At 31.8% G+C, this 20,934-nt stretch overlaps 2 protein-coding genes across 3 annotated transcripts; one reads left to right on the forward strand and one right to left on the reverse strand.

Moving 5' to 3' along the window:
* Positions 1–2,972: 2,972 nt before the first annotated feature.
* On the forward strand, positions 2,973–5,640 carry LOC118037587 (putative receptor protein kinase ZmPK1). Its single transcript, XM_035043625.2, has one exon. The coding sequence runs from the start codon at positions 3,040–3,042 to the stop codon at positions 5,491–5,493; it is 2,454 nt and encodes an 817-aa protein (XP_034899516.1). The 5' UTR covers positions 2,973–3,039; the 3' UTR covers positions 5,494–5,640.
* Positions 5,641–8,380: 2,740 nt separating this feature from the next.
* Positions 8,381–15,963, reverse strand: LOC118037532 (pentatricopeptide repeat-containing protein At4g21190). Of its 2 annotated transcripts, none has more exons than XM_035043521.2 (7): positions 15,682–15,963; positions 15,141–15,275; positions 14,963–15,061; positions 14,623–14,766; positions 11,083–11,295; positions 10,073–10,274; positions 8,381–8,807 (listed from the first exon to the last, which is right to left on the reverse strand). In XM_035043521.2, the coding sequence occupies exons 1-7, from the start codon at positions 15,682–15,684 to the stop codon at positions 8,716–8,718; spliced, it is 888 nt and encodes a 295-aa protein (XP_034899412.1). In that variant the 5' UTR covers positions 15,685–15,963; the 3' UTR covers positions 8,381–8,715. The 2 variants fall into 2 exon arrangements, with proteins under 2 accessions (XP_034899412.1, XP_073261397.1); XM_073405296.1 differs by lacking the exon at positions 15,682–15,963 and adding an exon at positions 15,419–15,673.
* Between the last annotated feature and the right edge of the window lie 4,971 nt (positions 15,964–20,934).

The following is a 20,934-nucleotide window of genomic DNA, read 5'->3' on the forward strand; positions in this document are numbered from 1 at the left end:
TTTTTTATTATAAAAACACATTAATAATACCTAAATATATTAAAAACAACTTGCAATATAACACGCGAGAAAATAATCTTATCATTATTGTATTTTATTACATAATATGTTAAGGTGGCTACAAGTCGAGGGAGGACAATACATGTTAGCTTTTGTCCTGTATGTTCTTCCCTTGGTATCATTTAAAGTTTGGCACATAGATTTTTTCCACCCTGACCCAGAGTCGACTTGGACTTGGATCCTTCTTCTAGGTTGTAAGAACCTTGTGGACACAAAACTTCAATGTGAAAATAGGAATTGTTGCCATGAATGTATTGGCAGTTTGTTTTTATTTTTTATGAGTATTTTTAAAAAAAAAGTAATTTTTTTAATTTTGACCCGAACCGCAGGTTTTACGAGTTAGCTCGGTTAACTCAAGTTTTTTCACTTTTCTAATTGTTTTTTTGTCTCTCGATTTCATTCTTCAACAATGAGTGAATTGGGATTTAGGTTTCGTGATTTACTTTTTATGAGGTTATCCTCATCTCATAACTTAGGTTACTAGTTTGGTAGGTCAAACCAGGTTGACGAGAGTGTTTTTTCCTGTTTTTTAATCATTTTTTTTATTTATCTTTAAATATTAGGTTGATTAAGAATTGAACTTCATAATTTGTTTCAATTTTCTTTCTATTAGGTTATCTTGGTCTAATGATCTAGGTCGCGAGTTTGGCAAGTTAACCCAAGTTGACTGGGGTCATTTTTTATTCTATTTTTAATTTATTTTTTTTTCAATTTCATCGTTCTATATCGAGCCTGTTAAAAATTAGATTTTATAATTTGTTTGGATTTGATTCTCATGAGATTATCATATATCATGACTTGGCATATGGATTAGCTGAATAACCTGGCTTGACCCGAATTGATCTAATATTTTGTTGTCTTAATATTTATATAAAAATCTCATCTTGAATATTTATTATGAGACAAACCATATTTTTACTAATCATTTGTGTAGCTTTTGAACTTGTTAAATCAATAAAATCATATCAAATCCATCATTATATATTTTAAAATTATTTTTTATTATAAAAACACATTAATAATACATAAATATATTAAAAACAACTTGCAATATAACACGCGAGAAAATAATCTTATCATTATTGTATTTTATTACATAATATGTTAAGGTGGCTACAAGTTGAGGGAGGACAATACATGTTAGCTTTTGTCCTGTATGTTCTTCCCTTGGTATCATTTAAAGTTTGGCACATAGATTTTTTCCACCGGGTCAGAGTCGACTTGGATTTGGATCCTTCTTCTAGGTTGTAAGAACCTTGTGGACACAAAACTTCAATGTGAAAATAGGAATTGTTGCCATGAATGTATTGGCAGTTTGTTTTTATTTTTTATGAGTATTTTTAAAAAAAGTAATTCTTTTAATTTTGACCCGAACCGCAGGTTTTACGAGTTAGCTCGGTTAACTCAAGTTTTTTCACTTTTCTAATTGTTTTTTTGTCTCTCAATTTCATTCTTCAACAATGAGTGAATTGGGATTTAGGTTTCGTGATTTATTTTTTATGAGGTTATCCTCATCTCATAACTTAGGTTACTGGTTTGGTAGGTTAAACCGGGTTGACGAGAGTGTTTTTTCCTGTTTTTTAATCATTTTTTTTATTTATCTTTAAATATTAGGTTGATTAAGGATTGAACTTCATAATTTGTTTCAATTTTCTTTCTATTAGGCTATCCTGATCTAATGATCTAGGTCGCGAGTTTGGCAAGTTAACCCAAGTTGACTGGGGTCATTTTTTATTCTATTTTTAATTTATTTTTTTTTTCAATTTCATCGTTCTATATCGAGCCTGTTGGAAATTAGATTTTATAATTTGTTTGGATTTATTTTTCATGAGATTATTATATATCATGGCTTGGCATATGGATTAGCTGAATAACCCGACTTGACCCGAATTTATCTAATATTTTGTTTTCTTAATATTTATATAAAAAATATCATTTTGAATATTTATTATGAGACAAACCATATTTTTACTAGTTATTTATGTAGCTTTTGAACTTGTTAAATCAAGAAAATCATATCAAATCCATCATTATATATTTTAAAATTATTTTTTATTACAAAAACACATTAATAATAATTAAATATATTAAAAACAATCTTGCAATATGAGACGCGAGAAAATAATCTTATCATTATTGTATTTTATTACATAATATGTTAGGTGGCTACAAGTCGAGGGAGGACAATACATGTTGGCTTTTGTCCTGTATGTTCTTCCCTTGGTATCATTTAAAGTTTGGCACATATATTTTTTCCACCCTGACCCAGAGTCGACTTGGACTTGGATCCTTCTTCTAGGTTGTAAGAACCTTGTGGACACAACTTCAATGTGAAAATAGGAATTGTGGACATGAATGTATTGGCAGTTTGTTTTTATTTTTGAAGAGTATTTTTTTTAAAATATTTTATTTACTTTAAATTAATATGTTTTGGTGTTTTTAGATTATTTTAATGTGCTAATATAAAAAAATAATTTTTAAAAAATATTATTTTGAAACATTTATCAGTAAAAAACACTTTAAAAAAATCGCAATTACACTCCCAAACAGGCTTATGATATTATAGCATAGAGTAATTTTTAAAAATATTTTTAAATTTATATTGATTTTGTTATATTAGTATATTAAAATTATTTTAAAATTTTAAAAATATTAATTTAATATTTTTTAAATAAAATTTTTAAACCACTTATAATAAATAAGTGTTAATGCAAAAACAAACCATCACTGTAATTCTCAGAAAAACTGGTCCATGTTTCACATCTAAACAAATATCTGACTCCTATTTTCTCTCACCCGTGAACAATACGGCAGGAACTAAATGCTCCCACGTGCATATTTGAACATGTGCTTACAATAATATGATTCACCCAATGCATAATAGACATGATAGCCTTCTAAGCTGTCAAATTGCTCATAAAAAAAAAAAAAAAAATCATTCAAGAGAGGATGACTTCGCCCCCCTTGGGAGGCCTATAGATGATAATTGTTCTTACCAAACAACATACAAGTTGCAAGCCAATCCTGGGCCTCATGGGGAGTTCTCAAACTTCAATCCCTCCAAAAATAAACTGTTTCCTCACTGTTTTGTTCTTGTTTCTTTCAACTTCAAGTGCCCAGAACGTTTTGCGAAGAGGTTCATCTCTATCAGTAGAAGATGATTCAGACATCCTTATCTCACCAGATAAAACATTCTCTTGTGGATTCTATGGGCTGGGACAAAATGCTTATTGGTTCTCTATTTGGTTCACCAATTCCAAGGACAGGACTGTGGTTTGGATGGCCAACAGAGACAGACCTGCTAATGGCCGAGGTTCAAGAGTTTCTCTACGACGAGACGGTGCAATGGTCTTGACAGATGTTGATGGCTCCATCATATGGGAGACTAACACCACCTCCACTGATGTTGGAAGAGCAGAGCTTCTGGACACTGGTAACCTTGTTCTAAAAGACCCTGGTGGTAAGATTCTATGGCAAAGCTTTGATTTTCCTACTGATACACTTCTTCCAAACCAGTTATTTACTAAGAGGACAAAGCTGGTTGCTAGATTGCATAGCGGGTCTTATGCCTCTGGATATTTTAGTTTCTTTTTTGATAATGATAATGTGCTGAGGTTGATATATGATGGTCCTGATATTTCAAGCATATACTGGCCTAATCCTGATTTTAATCCGTTCGGAAATGGTAGAACAAATTATAATAGCAGCAGAACTGCAGTTTTTGATGAAATGGGCCATTTTATATCTAGTGATTTGCTCCAGTTCAGCGCTCCTGACACGGGTTTATTAAGGATCAAAAGGAGGCTAACAATGGACCATGATGGGAATCTCAGGCTTTATAGCCTGAACAATGAAACTGGATTGTGGGTGATATCATGGCAAGCTCTTTCTCAGCTTTGTAATGTTCATGGAATTTGTGGGATAAACTCGATTTGTGTAAATACACCGGACCCCAAGTGTTCATGCCCACCTGGCTATGAGATCACTGAGCCTGGTAATTGGAATAAAGGCTGCAAGCCTATGTTCAACAGCACTCTTTCACAGTCTCAGCAAGTGAAGTTTGTGCTGTTGCCCCATGTAGATTACTGGGGATTTGATCTTAATTACAGTGAATCCACTACATTCAACTCCTGCATGAAGCTCTGCTTGGGGGATTATCGGTGTAAAGCATTCAGCTATAGGCTAGATGGGAAAGCACTTTGCTACACAAAAGGCGTGCTTTTCAATGGTTACCAGTCCCCAAGTTTTCCAGGCAATATATATCTGAGATTGCCAGATAGTGTTGAGACATCTCAACTAGGTATTCTTAATGGCACTGACCTCATTTGCCAGTCTGCTGAATCAGAAACAACGATCGGTTCTCCTTCTATGTATAACTTCAACACTAAGAGGACGAGATGGGTTTATTTTTACTCATTTGCTTCTGCCATTGGACTTGTTGAAATTCTCTTTGTAGTTTCAGGTTGGTGGTTTCTTTTCGGAAAGCGTGGTTCGCCAAATTTGGCGGAAGACGGATATAATCTGGTATTAAGTCCATTTAGGAGGTTTACTTACACTGAGCTCAAGAAGGCGACGAATAACTTCAAGGAAGAGCTGGGAAGGGGAGGTTCTGGAGCCGTATATAAGGGCATTTTGACAGATGAAAGGGTTGTAGCTGTGAAGAGACTGGAAAACATGAACCAAGGGGAAGATGTATTTTGGGCAGAAGTGAGCACAATTGGAAAAATCAATCACATGAACCTGGTGAGAATGTGGGGGTTCTGTTCAGAGGGCAAACACAGACTCCTAGTCTATGAGTACATGGAATATCAATCACTGGACAAGCATCTATTCTCCCCAACGTTTCTTGAATGGAAAGACAGGTTTAAAGCGGCCTTAGGGATAGCTAAGGGCTTGGCTTATCTTCATCACGAGTGTTTAGAATGGGTTATACATTGTGATGTGAAGCCAGGAAATATTCTTTTGGACAGTGAATTTGAACCCAAGATTGCAGATTTTGGGCTTGCCAAGTTGTCTCAGAGGGGTGGTAATAGCTCTGACTTCTCTCAGATTCGAGGAACCAAGGGTTACATGGCTCCAGAGTGGGCTACAAATCTTCCTATCACTGCAAAAGTTGATGTTTATAGTTATGGAGTTGTGGTTCTAGAGATAGTGAAAGGAATCCCACTCTCAAATTGGGTCATAGAGGGCAGGGAAGAGGATGATGAATCAGATCTAACACGGTTTGTCAGAGTTGTGAAAAGGAAAATTCAGTGCGGAGAGACCTCTTGGATAGAAGAAGTAGTGGATCCAAGATTGAATGGTCAGTTTAACAGGAGCCAAGCAACAACGATTGTTGAACTTGGCATGTCTTGTGTAGAGGAAGATAGAAACAAGAGACCAACAATGGATTCAGCAGTCCAAGCTCTATTAGAATGTCTAGATGAATCTTAAACCCAGCTTTTGGTAATTGCTTCAAATTGTATACTGTTAAGTAGTTTCCTTTCGGAGTTTTAGCTCTAACGTAATTTTGTGCTTCTGTCATCGAATAACAGTCGTGTTGTTAAAATTCTACCTTGACATGATTGTTGATATTTTCCCTACAGCATCACACTTGACATGATTTAGTGCTTCGGATGTAAAAATTGTTTGGTCAATTTGCGTTGTCATGCATGGGCGATTGGCCATTAGGGACTGACGCATGCCTTCAGGTTTTGAAATAACACGAGGTTTGCAAACTAGCTCACTAGTTTTCTTCACCACAAATTACTATGATTGCCTGTTAAATTTAAAAATGTCTCAACCGGAAATAAACAAAATGGTTTAGTACTCACTGACGGAGTTCGGACCCGTGCTTGCTTGAGGCAACCGTGGCTGAACAGCCTGTTTGTTTATGCAGTTGTTTTTAATATTTTTGAAGCAAATCACATGAAATAATTGTTTGGTAATGAGTAAAACGTCATTTATTGTTCATGGCCTGATTAGTACTTAAAAATATATTTTTATTAAGGTTCTATATTATTATTTTGCATTTTAAGTATTAATAACTCCTTAACTAGAGCATGTTTTATAATAACAAGTCTGATAATATAAAATACATTTGATTTATGGTAAATGCTCAATTTAAATGCAGGTATATCTCATAATTCAAAGGATTGATTGATGTGATTAACTGTTGAAATGACAAAAAAAGGCTAAATTTAGAAAAGAAATGTTAATTCAATTCAAATTGAAACACTGTTCAGTCATTGCATCATATCTGAAGTTGTAGATCTTGAATTTCAGTTTGGTTTATATGGCTAGAAAGCTAAGACATAGGCCTAAAACATTCATGGGAGTCCAAGACTCAATTCTGCCGTTTAGAAGTCCAAATCTTAGCATCAAAAGAGAAGTCCAAATCTGTCATGCAACCCAGATATTGTCTAGTGTTCAGCCCATATCTAGAGCTCTAGAAGTCCAAATGATCTCATTCTTGTCTTTTTGGAAAGCTGAGACAATTTTCCAGAACTTTCATGCAGACTATCTATTCAAATTATGATGTTAGCAATAATATTTTCTGATGTTCCAAATTTGTCATGCAGCCCAAACATTGTTAATGTTCAGCCCATATCTCAAGTTCTAGAAGTCCAAATGATCTCATTCTTGTTTTGTTGGAAAGCTGAGATAATTTTCCAGAACTTTCATGCAGACTATCTGTTCAAATTCTGATGTTAACAATAACATTTTCTGCAAACAAGAAAATAAGGTTTGTTACCGAGTCAAGAGGTGACCACCCACTCAACAATTAGTCATCAAATCAATAATTTTAAATTTTAGCCTATAAAATGAGGTATTGGCCATGCATTTAGGCATCTTGGTTTTCATATCAAGATCATATTCTTACTTTCTTTCTTTGTATTTTTATAATGTTTAAGTTTTACTTTTATTAATCTCTTGTTTATGTTTTTCATCATAATTATGTTTTTATCTAGTTTATCTATGTTTGTCTTCTTCATAATGTTTAGCTAAGTTTATTATGTCAATGTGAAAAGGTTTCACTAATAGTGTTAGAATAAGTATAAAATAAACTCAACATGAATTTTAATGTTTATATCCAAGAAAGTTTGTTATTAACATGTCTTATCTTTTTATCTTATTAATTCTTAATACCTTGCTTGTTAAATGGTTCATCTAGATTTGTGTTGTATAACACTTGGTATAACAAATGCTTAGCACTTTCATAGAAACCGTGTGGTATAACCTACACCTGTGCTATAAAAGAAATTTAATTTGTTGTTAACATAAGTTAACATCATGAATTCCTAACAATATTTAAAAGTATGATGTTACTAAAATAAGATAATTAATATAATCATGTTAAAAATTTATAATGAATTATTAAAGATAAATCATCCGATTGGAACCTTCTTTGTGAGTAGTTTCCAATTGATTAATAAAAATAGTTTATACTATACTTATTTCTAATACTATTAGTGAATCCTCTAACCTTGACAATTGTTTTATCCTTGTTTAATCCTTACATCAATATCGCATAAAATTATCATAAATCTTTGTTATATATATATATATATATATATATAGTTCATCTCTATGTGGTTCGACCTCGATCTTGCCGGGTTTATTTATTACTTCGACACTCCTGCACTTGGAATAAGACATCAATCTTTTGATCGTGTCAGGGCCCACTATTATTTGCATTTGAAATGCAGGGTGACACAAAGAAGCTCTCCGCTGCTTCTTCTTCTACCGTGGAGAGTGTCTCCACTATTCACATGAACAATGAAAACACTCTCCACTATTCCAACTGGACCCGATACGGCCCAAAATTAAATGCATTGAACCAGATCCGACCTAATAAAATAAAAATATATATATTTTTTATTTTTAATTATTTTTTATTTGAAAAACTAATGTTTAACATTATTCAATGACACTACATGAATTAAACAGAGATCGCTTGATGACGTAGCATTTTTAAAATTTTATCGCAATTTTAATTTTGTTCCTGAAGATATTTTACCTAATGTTGTTAGCGCTTAAAAAAACCAAGGAAACTGTAGTCCTTGTCGGATATATTTCATACATGATGGAATTGTAGATAGTTTAATGAAACAATAAAAAATATTTTATATAAAGTATTATTTATTTCATGATGTAATAGCAGTAATTAAATTTATCATATTTAAATTAAAAATCATCAATATTAATATATATTTTTTTAAAATTATTTTATAACCTCAATTTAAAAAGCATTCTTAACCAAAACACATTAAATTATTTTTTATTCAATCTCAATTCCAACCATAGTTTTAACCAAATATGTATAAATATCAAACCAACCTCAACCAAAAATACTTTTTATAAAATAATTTTTTTCAAATCATATCTACAAAAGCTACCACAATACTACGCCCACTAACTCTGTGTTGAACCTAAAACAAAGGAAAAAACACAATGCAACTGTGGCTACCATGGTATAGGAAAATATTAGTGTAGTTTTCACTTCCCACAAGATGAGTGAACAAACAAAATGATATTTATCCTCCTTGCCACAGTAACCTCTAATTCCACATTGGTGCAGCAAAGAATTAAACAAACAGCTCCTGTGGCCAAAATTTATCTTGCGAAAGTTTCTCCAATGTAGAGGACACAATTACAAACATTCGGGGGACAACGTTATCTGCAATGTTCTGATAAACTTTGACTTAACTTTTTGTCATCCACAGCATCAGCAAGCGTATCTGAAGCAGATTCATTTTTTGGCTTCTCTGAATCATAAGAGGCAAAAGCATTTTAATTTTTCTATCATCTACATAAAAAGATCACTCATTGAAGCAGATGAATTTGCGGACATGAAAATCAACAGATTTGGTGTCCTGAGGCTTAGCACAGAGTTCTGGCTCAGTTCCAGATTTGAAATATGTACACACCAGGATATACATTACTTATCACAGATACAAACAGACCATACGACCAGGCTCATTTCTAGGAACATATGGAAGACATATACACATAGATACGTGTGTGTGTTTGGCAACTTATGAATATCATGTCTTTAATAGCGCTTGGAACTTCATGTAGGGCACAAGTTTTTTAATAATATCATCAAAATCATCTAGCTTTGGAAAAGATCAAACGCCACAAAAAAACCAATCAAAATATCAAATGCTTCTCAGGTTCAATTAGAGAAAGGGTTTTCCACAGTATTGTAAGTGACAATAAGGAAATGTTAGTTTTATCCTGAAAAGCACGAGAAAGCAAACTGTGGATACCTTAATAACCCATCTCTAATTAGTATTTGGAGGATGTTACATGATACCAAATGATTTGTATACATCTTATTATGACCTGTCTTATCTTATTGGACCTGTTTTAGTATTTTACATGTAATAATCCAATAAATGTTTTGTAAGTAAATAAATAATATATTTTCATTTGAAAGACCATGGTACCCAGTGACCTACCCGTTGCTGAACTAGTGAACCTTCCAGGCCTTGGCCAGGTCAAGGTTGAGCTGGGTTTGATAATCCAACCCACCCAAAGGACCAAAACAGGCAAAACCATATTTTCAGGCCTTGAAATGCCAAACTCAATAGTCTAGTTTAGTCCCCATCCATTAATTTATGATCTTCAATTCAGTGTCAAACTTGCAAAACTTGCAATCACAAAAAATTTGAGGGATGGTCAATTGCAAAGATCTTGTACATATTACGAACCATCAGTGTATTCAATTTTCCGTGATTGGAAGTGAGTTAGGAGGTTTGAAGACTGAAATGAAATATGTGCGCGCGCTTTGTGTATATAGAAGCTAAATGATGTTATTTGCTCCAGCACCAGATGGCAAAGACATCAGTGATCATATACAATCTAATTGAAAAACACAAAGACAATCACAGGCTAAAGAAATACTGTTTTCAGAACATTAATTTCAACGATTTGCTTTGTTTTTGCCTTTTAGTTAGTCATTGAACATATTTACAGCACATAATTTTTTTGCCATCAGAAAGTGACACTAATATAGAAAGTGCCTTACCTGATTTCTTATTTTTCTTGGATGAAGCATTCCTAAGCTTCTTGTTCCGCCCTTTCCCTGCCTCAACGAAGATATGATTGTACTTCTCTAATACCCTTTCCTTTTCTTCAAGTAAGCCTAGCATCTCATATGAATCTGCCACTTTTTGCACTATGGATTTTTCTGGAGGTTGACGATCAAAAGCTTCCAGCCCTTTGAAAAGCTTTGCATCCAATTACAGCGACAAAGCCAGGTTAATCCAACGTTTATTAGAAAGTGGTCAGTTCAAACAATTTATGAAAAAAGAAAAATGCTAATCTAACATCAGCCTATAACCAACTAAAAAAGACACCACATGACAAATCTAAGGAAGGCGTAAATAGTAAATACAGTGATTTAATAGCACTGAAAGGCAAGACAGATATTCCTTTCTCAAAGACAAACAACAACATGAGATGAATTTTGTAGCATTTCTTCTCCTCCTTCCACTTACTTTTTAACCAAGGACAAAATCTTCCACATCCTCCAATTCATTAAATGTTAATGTCCAACAAAGTCTGTTCAATTTAAGCTACAAATCAGTAAAGTTTTGCTATATTCTTGGGATAGAATAGAACAAATATCATACTCTACAATGATGGAGCTTTTCAGTGACTTCAAAACAACATCCTAAGTTTTGTTCTATTTCCTTCCTTAAGTTTAGTTGCACGTACAAGGAGTTGATAAGTAAAGACATAATGGTTTAGTGTATGAGCAACTCTCTACTGTTTTCATTCATGTTCCAATGCAGCTACCTCTACAATGATGGAGCTTTTCAGTGTCCTTTACTGGAAAATAATGTGTACAGAGAATATTCAAATTGTTTTTCTTGCATTAGATTATGAATTTATAGAAAACCACAATTTCCTACAGAACAATTAAAAAGTATGGCATGCAGATTGTGAGTGATAATTGCCCAGTAAACATAATAAGCTCATTACACACATCTGATTTTCCATATCAAGAAGCAAGTGGCACGCTGCAAACCAAACCTTTATGAGATTCTCTAGCATGTTGTTTCTGTAGTATATAGATATCATGCGATTACATAGCTGCCATGGCACGGAATGAAGATCTCTACCAATTTTCTTCAACCAAAACTCATGTGCTTCTTTTGCTCTGTGGTCCATATCTAATGCTCGTATAAACTGCGCATAAGTTCCCATTGTAGTTCCCTGCCCCTTGCTGAGCATCCATTTAATAACCTTTGGAGATTAATAAAATATGAACAGATCAAATAATGCATTATGCTAAAGAAATAACATTAACAAGTAGCATAACAAAGAATATTAAAAACATAGTAGCATAACAAAGAATATTTTAACAACATAGAAACATCACTCATGAACATGTTGAAAACCAAGTTGACAAAATTACTTTACACTTTGATGCTGTCAAGCTAAAAAAATATATGGTAGGTAGTCACTATAGTTCATGGGTAGCTAAGGCGGGTCTTGGTAGCGTGCTTAAGACTAAAATTACCAACATAAAAAAGAAAATAAACCAAACTGTATCCAACATTCTCTAATGACACTAAATAATAACTACTCACTAAGAGCTGAAAGCAGACTTTTGCAAAACTATATTAGGAGCTTCCCCCAACGCATTCACAAATATCTTCAGAAAAGTAAACATAAAGCAGCTTATTAATTAGCAAAAAACCAATTGCAGCTATCGCCATGCACCAATGCAAGGAAGGTCTCCAATATCTCCTGATTATACTTCCAATTCTTTGGCCTATTCCTCTTCTCAATATGTTTCTTCATAAAACTTCAATATTATCCTTGCGGACCCCAAGTGTTTTTGTGTCACCTTAGAAATACATCCATTGAGCCAAGGTGGCCCAATGTAAAGACCTTTATCTAAGTTGTAGTACTCGAAGAAAAAGAAATACTCGTAAAATCCAGGTTAATCTCTTAAACCCACGGTCTGTTAAGTTCTAGACCCAGGTTCAACCAAGAAGCTAAACACACAACCAATTAAATATTAAAAGATAAAATCATAAGAAAAAAATCAATTTAAAAAAAAAAAAAAAGCAAGGTAAGAAAATAGCAATAAAAAAAAATAAAAAATCAAATTTGATAGAAAAAAAAAAACTCAAGGAGAATTGAAATTGTAAAACAAAACCAATTTTAAAAACCATCTTAAACAAAAAAAAACAGCAATTAAAAAAATAAAACACCAAATATGACATTAAAAAATATATGAGGGATGAAATTGAAAAAAAAAAATCTAATTTCATAAATTTATTCAAAATAAAACAAATATTAATAATAATAATAATAATAGAAAATATACCAAATCTTAAGGGAAAAAAAAGTGAAGGCTTTTCTAAAAATTTGGAAGTCCATCACAAAAATCAAGGATAGGAGGGAAAAAGAGAAAAAAAAGTCCATGCGTGCCAAATTGGAGACAATTAGACTACAGACACCACCTAGGCATGGAGGGGCCGCTGAGACGCTTCGGTTACTAAACCTTCAGCCACTAGACGGCACCACACACATTGTCAAAACCCTGTAGTCAATGTTCACGCACATCCAACTTGATTTTTATAATTTCTTTATTTAGCAAATGGCCCAATGGCTCCTAATGAAACCTGAGAATTATAAAATAACCAAATTTAAAAGACTAAAGTACCCCTAAACCGAAGGGCAAATTGTTTTAATTTGAAGGGAAAGGACGTAATTTAATTACGTTTAAATTAAGTAAAAGACTAAAAAGGCCATGAATGTTAATTTCGTTTTTTTTTTTTTTTACAGCCAAGGATAAATTAGTATTTTTACTGTAAAAAAAATTGACCACAGTGAATCACTGACCCCACTAGTTAAAGACTGAAGTACCCCACCAGTCAGTCCATTGACTTTTAGGGGCAAAACAGTAAAAATAATTTTCCACAGTGTTTTGTGTCTTAAACTACAGTGAATCACTGACCCCTTTTAAGTTTTTATTAAAATGAAGCATTTCTATCATTTGGATTATGTGGCTGGAGTACAATTTGAAAAACTTTTACCACTCTTCACCGAGGCAACTCCTTCACTATATAATAATCTTTCTCATCTCTCAACTTCTTATGAAGTTCTACATCCAGGGGCTCTCAAGGAATTGCATTAGATGAATTGTGAAATGCTACCGGTCTTTTTTTTTAATTTCTTTATCTAGAAGCAACTGCAGCTGTCATTTTAACCATGTTTATCTGACATTCCCTTGAATCCTTTTTTCTAGATGAAGAAAATTATTACCAGACGAGAGAGAGAGAGAGTAAATGAGTGAAACAACAAGCTTCTCAAAATCTATCCAGGTTAATGCTTTTTAAATGACATTTTTCCTCAAGTCTAATTGCTCTTACTTATATTGCCTAATAACCTAATAACACGGGGTGGTTAAAGGGAAACATATTACACTAGATCAATTGATATCTTAGTAAAAAAAAATTTGCTCATTGACTCAAGTACATCACAGTCCAAAATATTTCTATTCTGGATTTCCCATATGAAATAGGGCACTGTTTATACAACAGTGAGGCATAAAAGAACCAGTTTCACAATAAAAGATATGTACATTTTCATAATTGTGGTATATAAAAACCAGCTTCAACAAGTTTTACAACATAATCCTACTCCATGCTTTACCAAGGGGTATGTGTAGCCAGGCACCAATTTTTGGTCATGTATTTCAAAGAAAACATGGTATCGATTGCACATTCAAATCTCACTAGACCACGATCTTATATCTCATTAGGGTAGCAAAAGGAATCAGGATATGGTCACACTCACATCATACAGCTGCCTTTACTAGTGGCCATCTTGATCAACCAAAACTCACTCAAATAGGAAAACACTTAGTCAGATATGATAAAATGGAAAATAGAATGACTATGATAGCACAAACTCTGATCAACAACTCTATCACAAGGTTTCTTAAAAGAGGAAGAAGAAAAAAGAGTGTTTTAACCCCTTATTTCTAGATAGGATAGCTTACAATAGAATGCAAAACACTAAGTAGTCAGATTTGATAAAATGAGACCACAACAGCTCAAACATTTATCAGTAATCGTATCACTAGGTTTCTCAAAAAGAGGAAGAAGAAAAAGGAGTGTTATGCCAAAAGGCTTTAACCCCTTATTGGAAGAACATCAAGTTCATCCAGCAGGAATAACTCAATCAATTGTCAAATGATCAATGAATCACTTGCAATAAATCACATAAGTTTTCCGCTCAACTCAAAATATCCTATATATATGGCTTTTGAGAAAACTTATTGTAAATATTGGAGAAAAAATTAGATATACAAGCGCTAGGAGAGGAGTGCTAAAAACATGAATTTTTAAGTAGATAAAATGACAGATTTATCCTGGCATCCATATGGCGACTGTCTTGTGGTCTTTACATGATTTCTGTTTGTGTTCTACACTTAATCCTCCAAAAGTCCATTGTTTTTCTTGATGTTCATGTAGTGCATAAACACCATCATATTAAGAAAAGCATGCATCCATGTTAAGGTTGCATAGGGGAGAGGGAGAGAGAGTATCAAACCTGAACAATTCTATGCCACTGCTGTTCCTTCTCAAGAGCAATCAATACCTGCTTAATTGACGCAATAGGAAATATTTGCTCCCATGCAACCCAGGCATCAAGAGCACCATAAACAGAATCCTTGCTGTCATTTAGATCTAAAAGCTGCATATATAAGATTGTGTCGTCATACTCTAACTACATAGTACAAGCTACGTGAAACAAGATGAATGTTTTTGGACATTGATGGCATATAGAAACTCTCAAAAATCACACCAAAATTAAGCAATCAATACCTCATAACTGTGAAAACTACCATGCAAATGAATAGCGATTGGTAATTTGGACTTTGTGTACTTACTGTGGTAATGAGAAATTTGATCTTATCCTTCTTGGAGACATTATCACCAATTTGGTTTCTCCTCAGATTCTGCCTTGAATTTCCATCACCGTGAACTGACTGAAACATTATTACATATATTTCAGGAGATTAATAACATCAATCAAAATGAAACAAGAGCAGCAATTATTTTGCATACCTGTAACAAAGGCGAAGCTGCTACAGCAGCAGAGTGTGTGTTAGATATTAGCATTTGAGCTTCAATTGTCGCTTTGAAGCTAAAATTCAGCAAGGTTTGGACCCTAACCACTCCTATTCTCCTTAAATGCCCAATCTGAATCATCAATAGAAGATCGAAAATGAAAGTTTAATTAAAGTGATTAGTAGTAGTAACAGCAGAGCAGTGGTTTCATGGATAACAAGTGAAACAGCAGCAAATTAAGTGGCCATTACAGTAGAAGGGAGAGAAGACTGAACCTTACTGAAGAGCGAAGGAAACATTGTGTAAGATTGAGAATGAAAATTGCCAATAAAACAAAATTGAGTGAAGACGAGCCCTAAACTATTTTCTCCAAAATATATCAAACAAGCCAGCATTTTTACAGTGAAAGCAAAAAAAAAAAACCTTGCCTTGTTTATACAAAAGTTCGAGCATGAATTTCAATTCATAACAAGGTTCACATAATAATTACAAGTACAAGTGGAGCCTCTGCCTTTAAAAAAAAAAAAAAGGGCCATACCATTGCGGGTTTTGGCTGATTTAAACCCTGAAACGAATCTTAATCACCTACTCTGCAATCTTAACAACTCTCCACAACTAAGTTCCTCCAAATGTTTCTTCTGCGAGTCCTGGTTGTCCTGGACTCGTCGTCCTGAAGCTTGAAAGTTGGTGGTAGAGGCGCGGCTCCTCTTGTTGACGGAGGCTCGAACTAAGACGGTTTTTCATGTGGGTCGTGGGTGATGGAGGATTTTGATTTTGTTTATTATTATTATTTGTAAAATTACCTGACATATTTATTCGTTTTTACATTTTATTTCTATTTAATTTATACAACACTTTGGCGCAAATAAAAAAAATAACAAAAAGAAATTTAATATACTTACAAGATTATAACTATATCAGCTGTCGTCGCATGAAATTATTCCATTTAATAAAATTTCTACAGAGTGCAGAGAAATGTTACCTAAAATAGCTTACATTAAAAACTTGTTTAACAGTGAAATTATAGTTGTTTTTTAAATAATTTTTTATATTAAAATACATGTTAATAATATTTTTTAATTTTATAAAAAATTATTTTTGACATCAACACATCAAAATAATTTAAAAACACTAAAAACATATTAATTTAAAGCTAATAAAAAAAATTTAAATATTTTTAAAATATTTTTAAAACACAAAAATAAACAAGCCCTAAACCTCAGAATATTCATTTCGTGCTACTGTTACTCAAGTAAAAATGGTCACATATACATGCACCAGGTTTGTTTATATATATTATATATATATATATATATATATTATATATATATAATATATATATATATATTAACTTCGAACATTAGCAAAAAATATATAATATATTTATTTAAATACAATAGTTACTTTATTTACATAACATACATTATTCTTTACAAAAGCCTACCTAATGAAAAACTAGGAGAATATGGAAATGTTGGGTTAAGATGTCTGAGATGGATGCGAGGCACCTGTAAAACCACATAGAATTATAGTGTTTATATTAATTTTATAAATATCTATTATTACAAGTATTTTTTTTATTAAGGTTTAAAGCAGACATCATATTTATGATCCAATTTTAATTATAAATACAACTACTAATGTCATATAATACTTCAACGTCTTTCATTTTCCACAATGAAAATTAATTATCCCTTTAGTTTAATCACACGAATTGTATCATTCCCTTGATATGTAATTTCCAATTCATTGCCTACTTAACCATTTATCCCTTGTAACAACCTAACTTGTGTTTCCTAAAATATTTCTTAATTTACATCAATATGACTATTCCTTCGTTATTATCGAAATATTCTAAATATTAATCTCTATCATGGCAATCAACTTATTTAATATAATAGTCATCACTATTAAATGATCTATTTTATGTAATAGTCCCCACAATTGCAAATAACTTTTTTTATGTAATAGTATATGGGACCGTTTGGTAGTGCGGTCGAAACTGCGTTTCGTCAAATTTCAAAATTTTTTTTTTGTTTTGCTAAAATTGAGTTCGGTTTGTACTTTTTGAATCGTTTTGATGTGCTGATGTCAAAAATGATTTTTAAAAAATAAAAAAATATCATTAACATGTATTTCGGCACGAAAAGCTATTTGAAAAGCAACCGCTACCACACTACCAAACACGCTCTATATGTCCTTGCAACCAACTCTTTATCACATTACAGACCCTACCATTGCAGCCGACTTATTTTATGTAATAATCCTCGACATTATGGTCAACTCATTACAACATTATACCTGTATACTTGCATTTTTACTAATTGATGTGCAAAACAATGACGTAAATACTATTTCAATAAATAAATAAATAAGTCTAAGATTAAAAGCCTATACCTAGCATCACTACTACATGTGATCCTTCAGCAATGAGTCCCATGTTGGATGTCCCTCCGAATATTTAAGAAGGCATCTAAGTCAGTATCTCATTCATTTTTTATCTATTATCACAACTATTTATTCGCATTAACCTCCATTATTTTTTTCTAAAAATTTATGGATGTTCCACTTTTTGTTCACCAATTTTATCAATTTTATCCATTGTAGTTCTCACATTTTGTTCACCATTTTTTTTATCCATTTCTAAAAAATACTTAAACTCAAATTAGATAGATCTTAAATTCATGAATTACATTAAGTTCCACTAGGATTCACATCAATAATAGTGAAAAAATGTTACATTCACGATGCTTGTAAGGACTTATGAAGATTTATAACAGCTACCATGGGTTTTGATCACCTAATTCCATTTAATTGCTTGAGATAATTAGTTTAGATATGTCCATAATCATCCAATTAAAATGATATGCTAGGGATCTATGTTGATGTTATTGTAAATTAGGTCATATTATTGAAACAAAAATCACCAATTTATATAAAGAAAGGTATTTTGATCTTTTTTATTATGAATCATATGAAATTTATGAAGCTTGTTTATTATATAAGATTACCAAAACACCTTTTATTGGAAAGCTTGAAAGATCTAGTGAATTTTAAAAAATACATATAGATGTATATAGACCAATAATGATTGATGTCATAGGTGGATATATGTATTTCATCACATGTATTAATGATTATTCTAGATATGATTATGTGTATTTGATGAAACTCAAGTTTGAATCATTTGAAAAGTTCAAAGAATTTAAAAATGAAATTGAAAAACAAACTTGAAAGAATATCAAACTACTTTGATCAGATTAAGTTGGTAAATACTCAAGTCAAGAATTTTAAGATTATTTAAAAGAGAATGGGATTCTCTCATAATAGACACATTATGGATCACTATAACATAATGGGATTTCTGAAAGAAAAAATCACAAGTTATTAGATATCCATAATAAGCTATATAAACCTTTCATAATCTTTCTAGGGTTATATACCCTACAAACCCTACAAAATGTTGCTTACCTTTTAAAAAGGGTACCAACACAATCAATTGATAAGACTTCCATAAAAGATATAAAAAGGTATGAAACCAAACTTATTATATTTAAAGATTTGAAGTTATGACACTCATGTGAAATGTATTGTATTTAAAAAACTAGAACTAAGTCAGATAAATGTATGTTTATGGGATATTAAAAAAAAATTATTAGATATTATTTTTACCAACTCAATGAACCAAAAATGTTTGTCTTAACACACATTCCTTTTTTAGGGAAAACATTTGTTCTTAAAAGAAGTACTTAAAGGAAAATAAAACTTGAAACAGTTTAAGAACCATAAAGTAACATCCAAATGAAACTTGAGTTTGCAACTATAACATTGGATGTTCAACTAGAAGCTCAAGACTTACAAGAACTTCATGGATTTGAGAGGACACGTTATACACCAATAAAATATAGACTTCTCATAAAAGTTAAAAATAATGAGTTTCTCATAATTAATAAGTCTACCAATTATTTAAAAGAAATATCTAATATTAATTCTAAAAAATGACTTAAGGCTATGAAATATAAAATGGATTCCATATGCTCCACCTAAAAGGATAAACTTATTTAATATAAATGTGTTTTTATGAGAAAGACTGACTTGAATGATAATGTATATATGTAAGAATTTAAAATAGTTATCAAAGGTTACAAACAAAGACAAGGGATTGACTTTAATGAAACTTTTTCATTGATAGCTATGCTAAAATTTAGGGGTGAGCAAAAAAACCGAAAAACCAATTAAACTGAAAAACCAAAAAAATCAAACCGTGAAAAAAAAACCATTTAAACCGATTAAAATTTAAAAAAAAAACAAACGGTTTGGTTTTGGTTTTATAAGCCTAAAACCGAACTAAGCCGACCGAACCTAGACCAAAAAAACCCAGAAAAAACCGAGCCAAACTGAAAAAACCGAGCCAAACGAACCAAAACCGAGCCACACTGGTTTGAACCGGTTTTTTTTCTAAAAACCAAACCAAACCAAACCAAAACTGGTTAGTTTGAACCGGTTTTGGTTCGGGGTTTTTTTTAATTCAGTTTGGTTACTTTTTTCTTATAAACATCGAACTAAATCGAAAATGATCACCCCTACTAAAATTCATAAAGATTTTGCTTGCTATAGTTTCATACAATGATCATGAGATTTGATAAATGAATGTCAAAATTGCATTCAGGAATAAGAATCTTCATGAATATATATATATATATATATATATATATATATATATAACTTGAAGCTTTTAAATCTAAAAAATAATTTCAACAAAATAGACAGGCTATAAAAAATCCATCTATTGAACTTAAACAAGCTTAAAGGAGTTGAAATATTCATTTTAATAAAATAATCAAAAAGTTTGATTTCATAAAAAAAAAATACAAATAAACCTTGTAGTTATAAAAAAAGGTTAATGAGAGTGTGATCATTTTTATAATATTATATATGACTGACACGACCAAAAGATTGATATCTTCTTCCAAGTGCAGGAGTGTCGAAGTAATAAATAACCTGGCAAAACCGGGATCGAACCACAAAGAGGTTAATTGTATAAATTATAAATAACAAGACAATAACAACAACAACAACAACAACAACAATAAAAACAATAATAACAATAACAATAACAGTAATAGTAATAATACTCAGTACGTGGAGTTGTTATACCTGAGAATGATCTAAAAGATCGGGTCACAGATTTCCAACCTATATACTGAGTTTATGAAAAGATCAAAGATATATATTATATAATATAAACCGAATGTAAATAATAATAATAATATTAATAATAATATTAATAGTAATAATACTAATAGTAGTAGTAGTAGTAGTAGTAGTAATAAAAAGAAGAGGAGGAAGAAATTAATAAGAACTTTGAGATGGAAGATTAATGTAAGGATTAAACAATGATAAAAACAAATGTCAAGGTTAAAGGATCCACTAATGGTATTTCAAACAAGTATAGTATAAACTCTTATTATTCAATTGGAAATCACACACAAAGGAGGTTCCAATCGGATGATTTCTCATTAATAGCTCATTATAAAATTATTAACATGATATATTAATTATCTTATTTACATAACACCAAACTTTTAAATATTATCAGGAATTCATGATGTTAACTAATGTTAATAACAAATCAAGTTCCTTTCATAGCCCAGGTGTAGGTAATACCATACGGTTAGGCTATGAGAGTGCCAAACATTTGTTGTACCAAGTGTTATACAACACGAATCTAGATTAACCATTTAACAAGCAAGATATTAAGAATTAGTAAGATAAAAAGATAAGACATGTT

The sequence above is a fragment of the Populus alba genome, chromosome 16 (assembly GCF_005239225.2).
Source record: "Populus alba chromosome 16, ASM523922v2, whole genome shotgun sequence".
Lineage (NCBI taxonomy): Eukaryota > Viridiplantae > Streptophyta > Magnoliopsida > Malpighiales > Salicaceae > Populus > Populus alba.

Excerpts from the sequence above, each read along its gene's own strand:
- LOC118037587 (XM_035043625.2), top strand. The coding sequence starts at position 3,040 with ATGATAATTGTTCTTACCAAACAACATACAAGTTGCAAGCCAATCCTG.
- LOC118037532 (XM_073405296.1), bottom strand. The coding sequence starts at position 15,538 with ATGCTGGCTTGTTTGATATATTTTGGAGAAAATAGTTTAGGGCTCGTC. Across the intron at positions 15,276-15,418 it reads TTCCTTCGCTCTTCAGTAAG|ATTGGGCATTTAAGGAGAAT; the intron begins GTTCAGTCTTCT and ends TTGATGATTCAG. Across the intron at positions 11,296-14,622 it reads AGTGGCATAGAATTGTTCAG|GTTATTAAATGGATGCTCAG; the intron begins GTTTGATACTCT and ends TAATCTCCAAAG.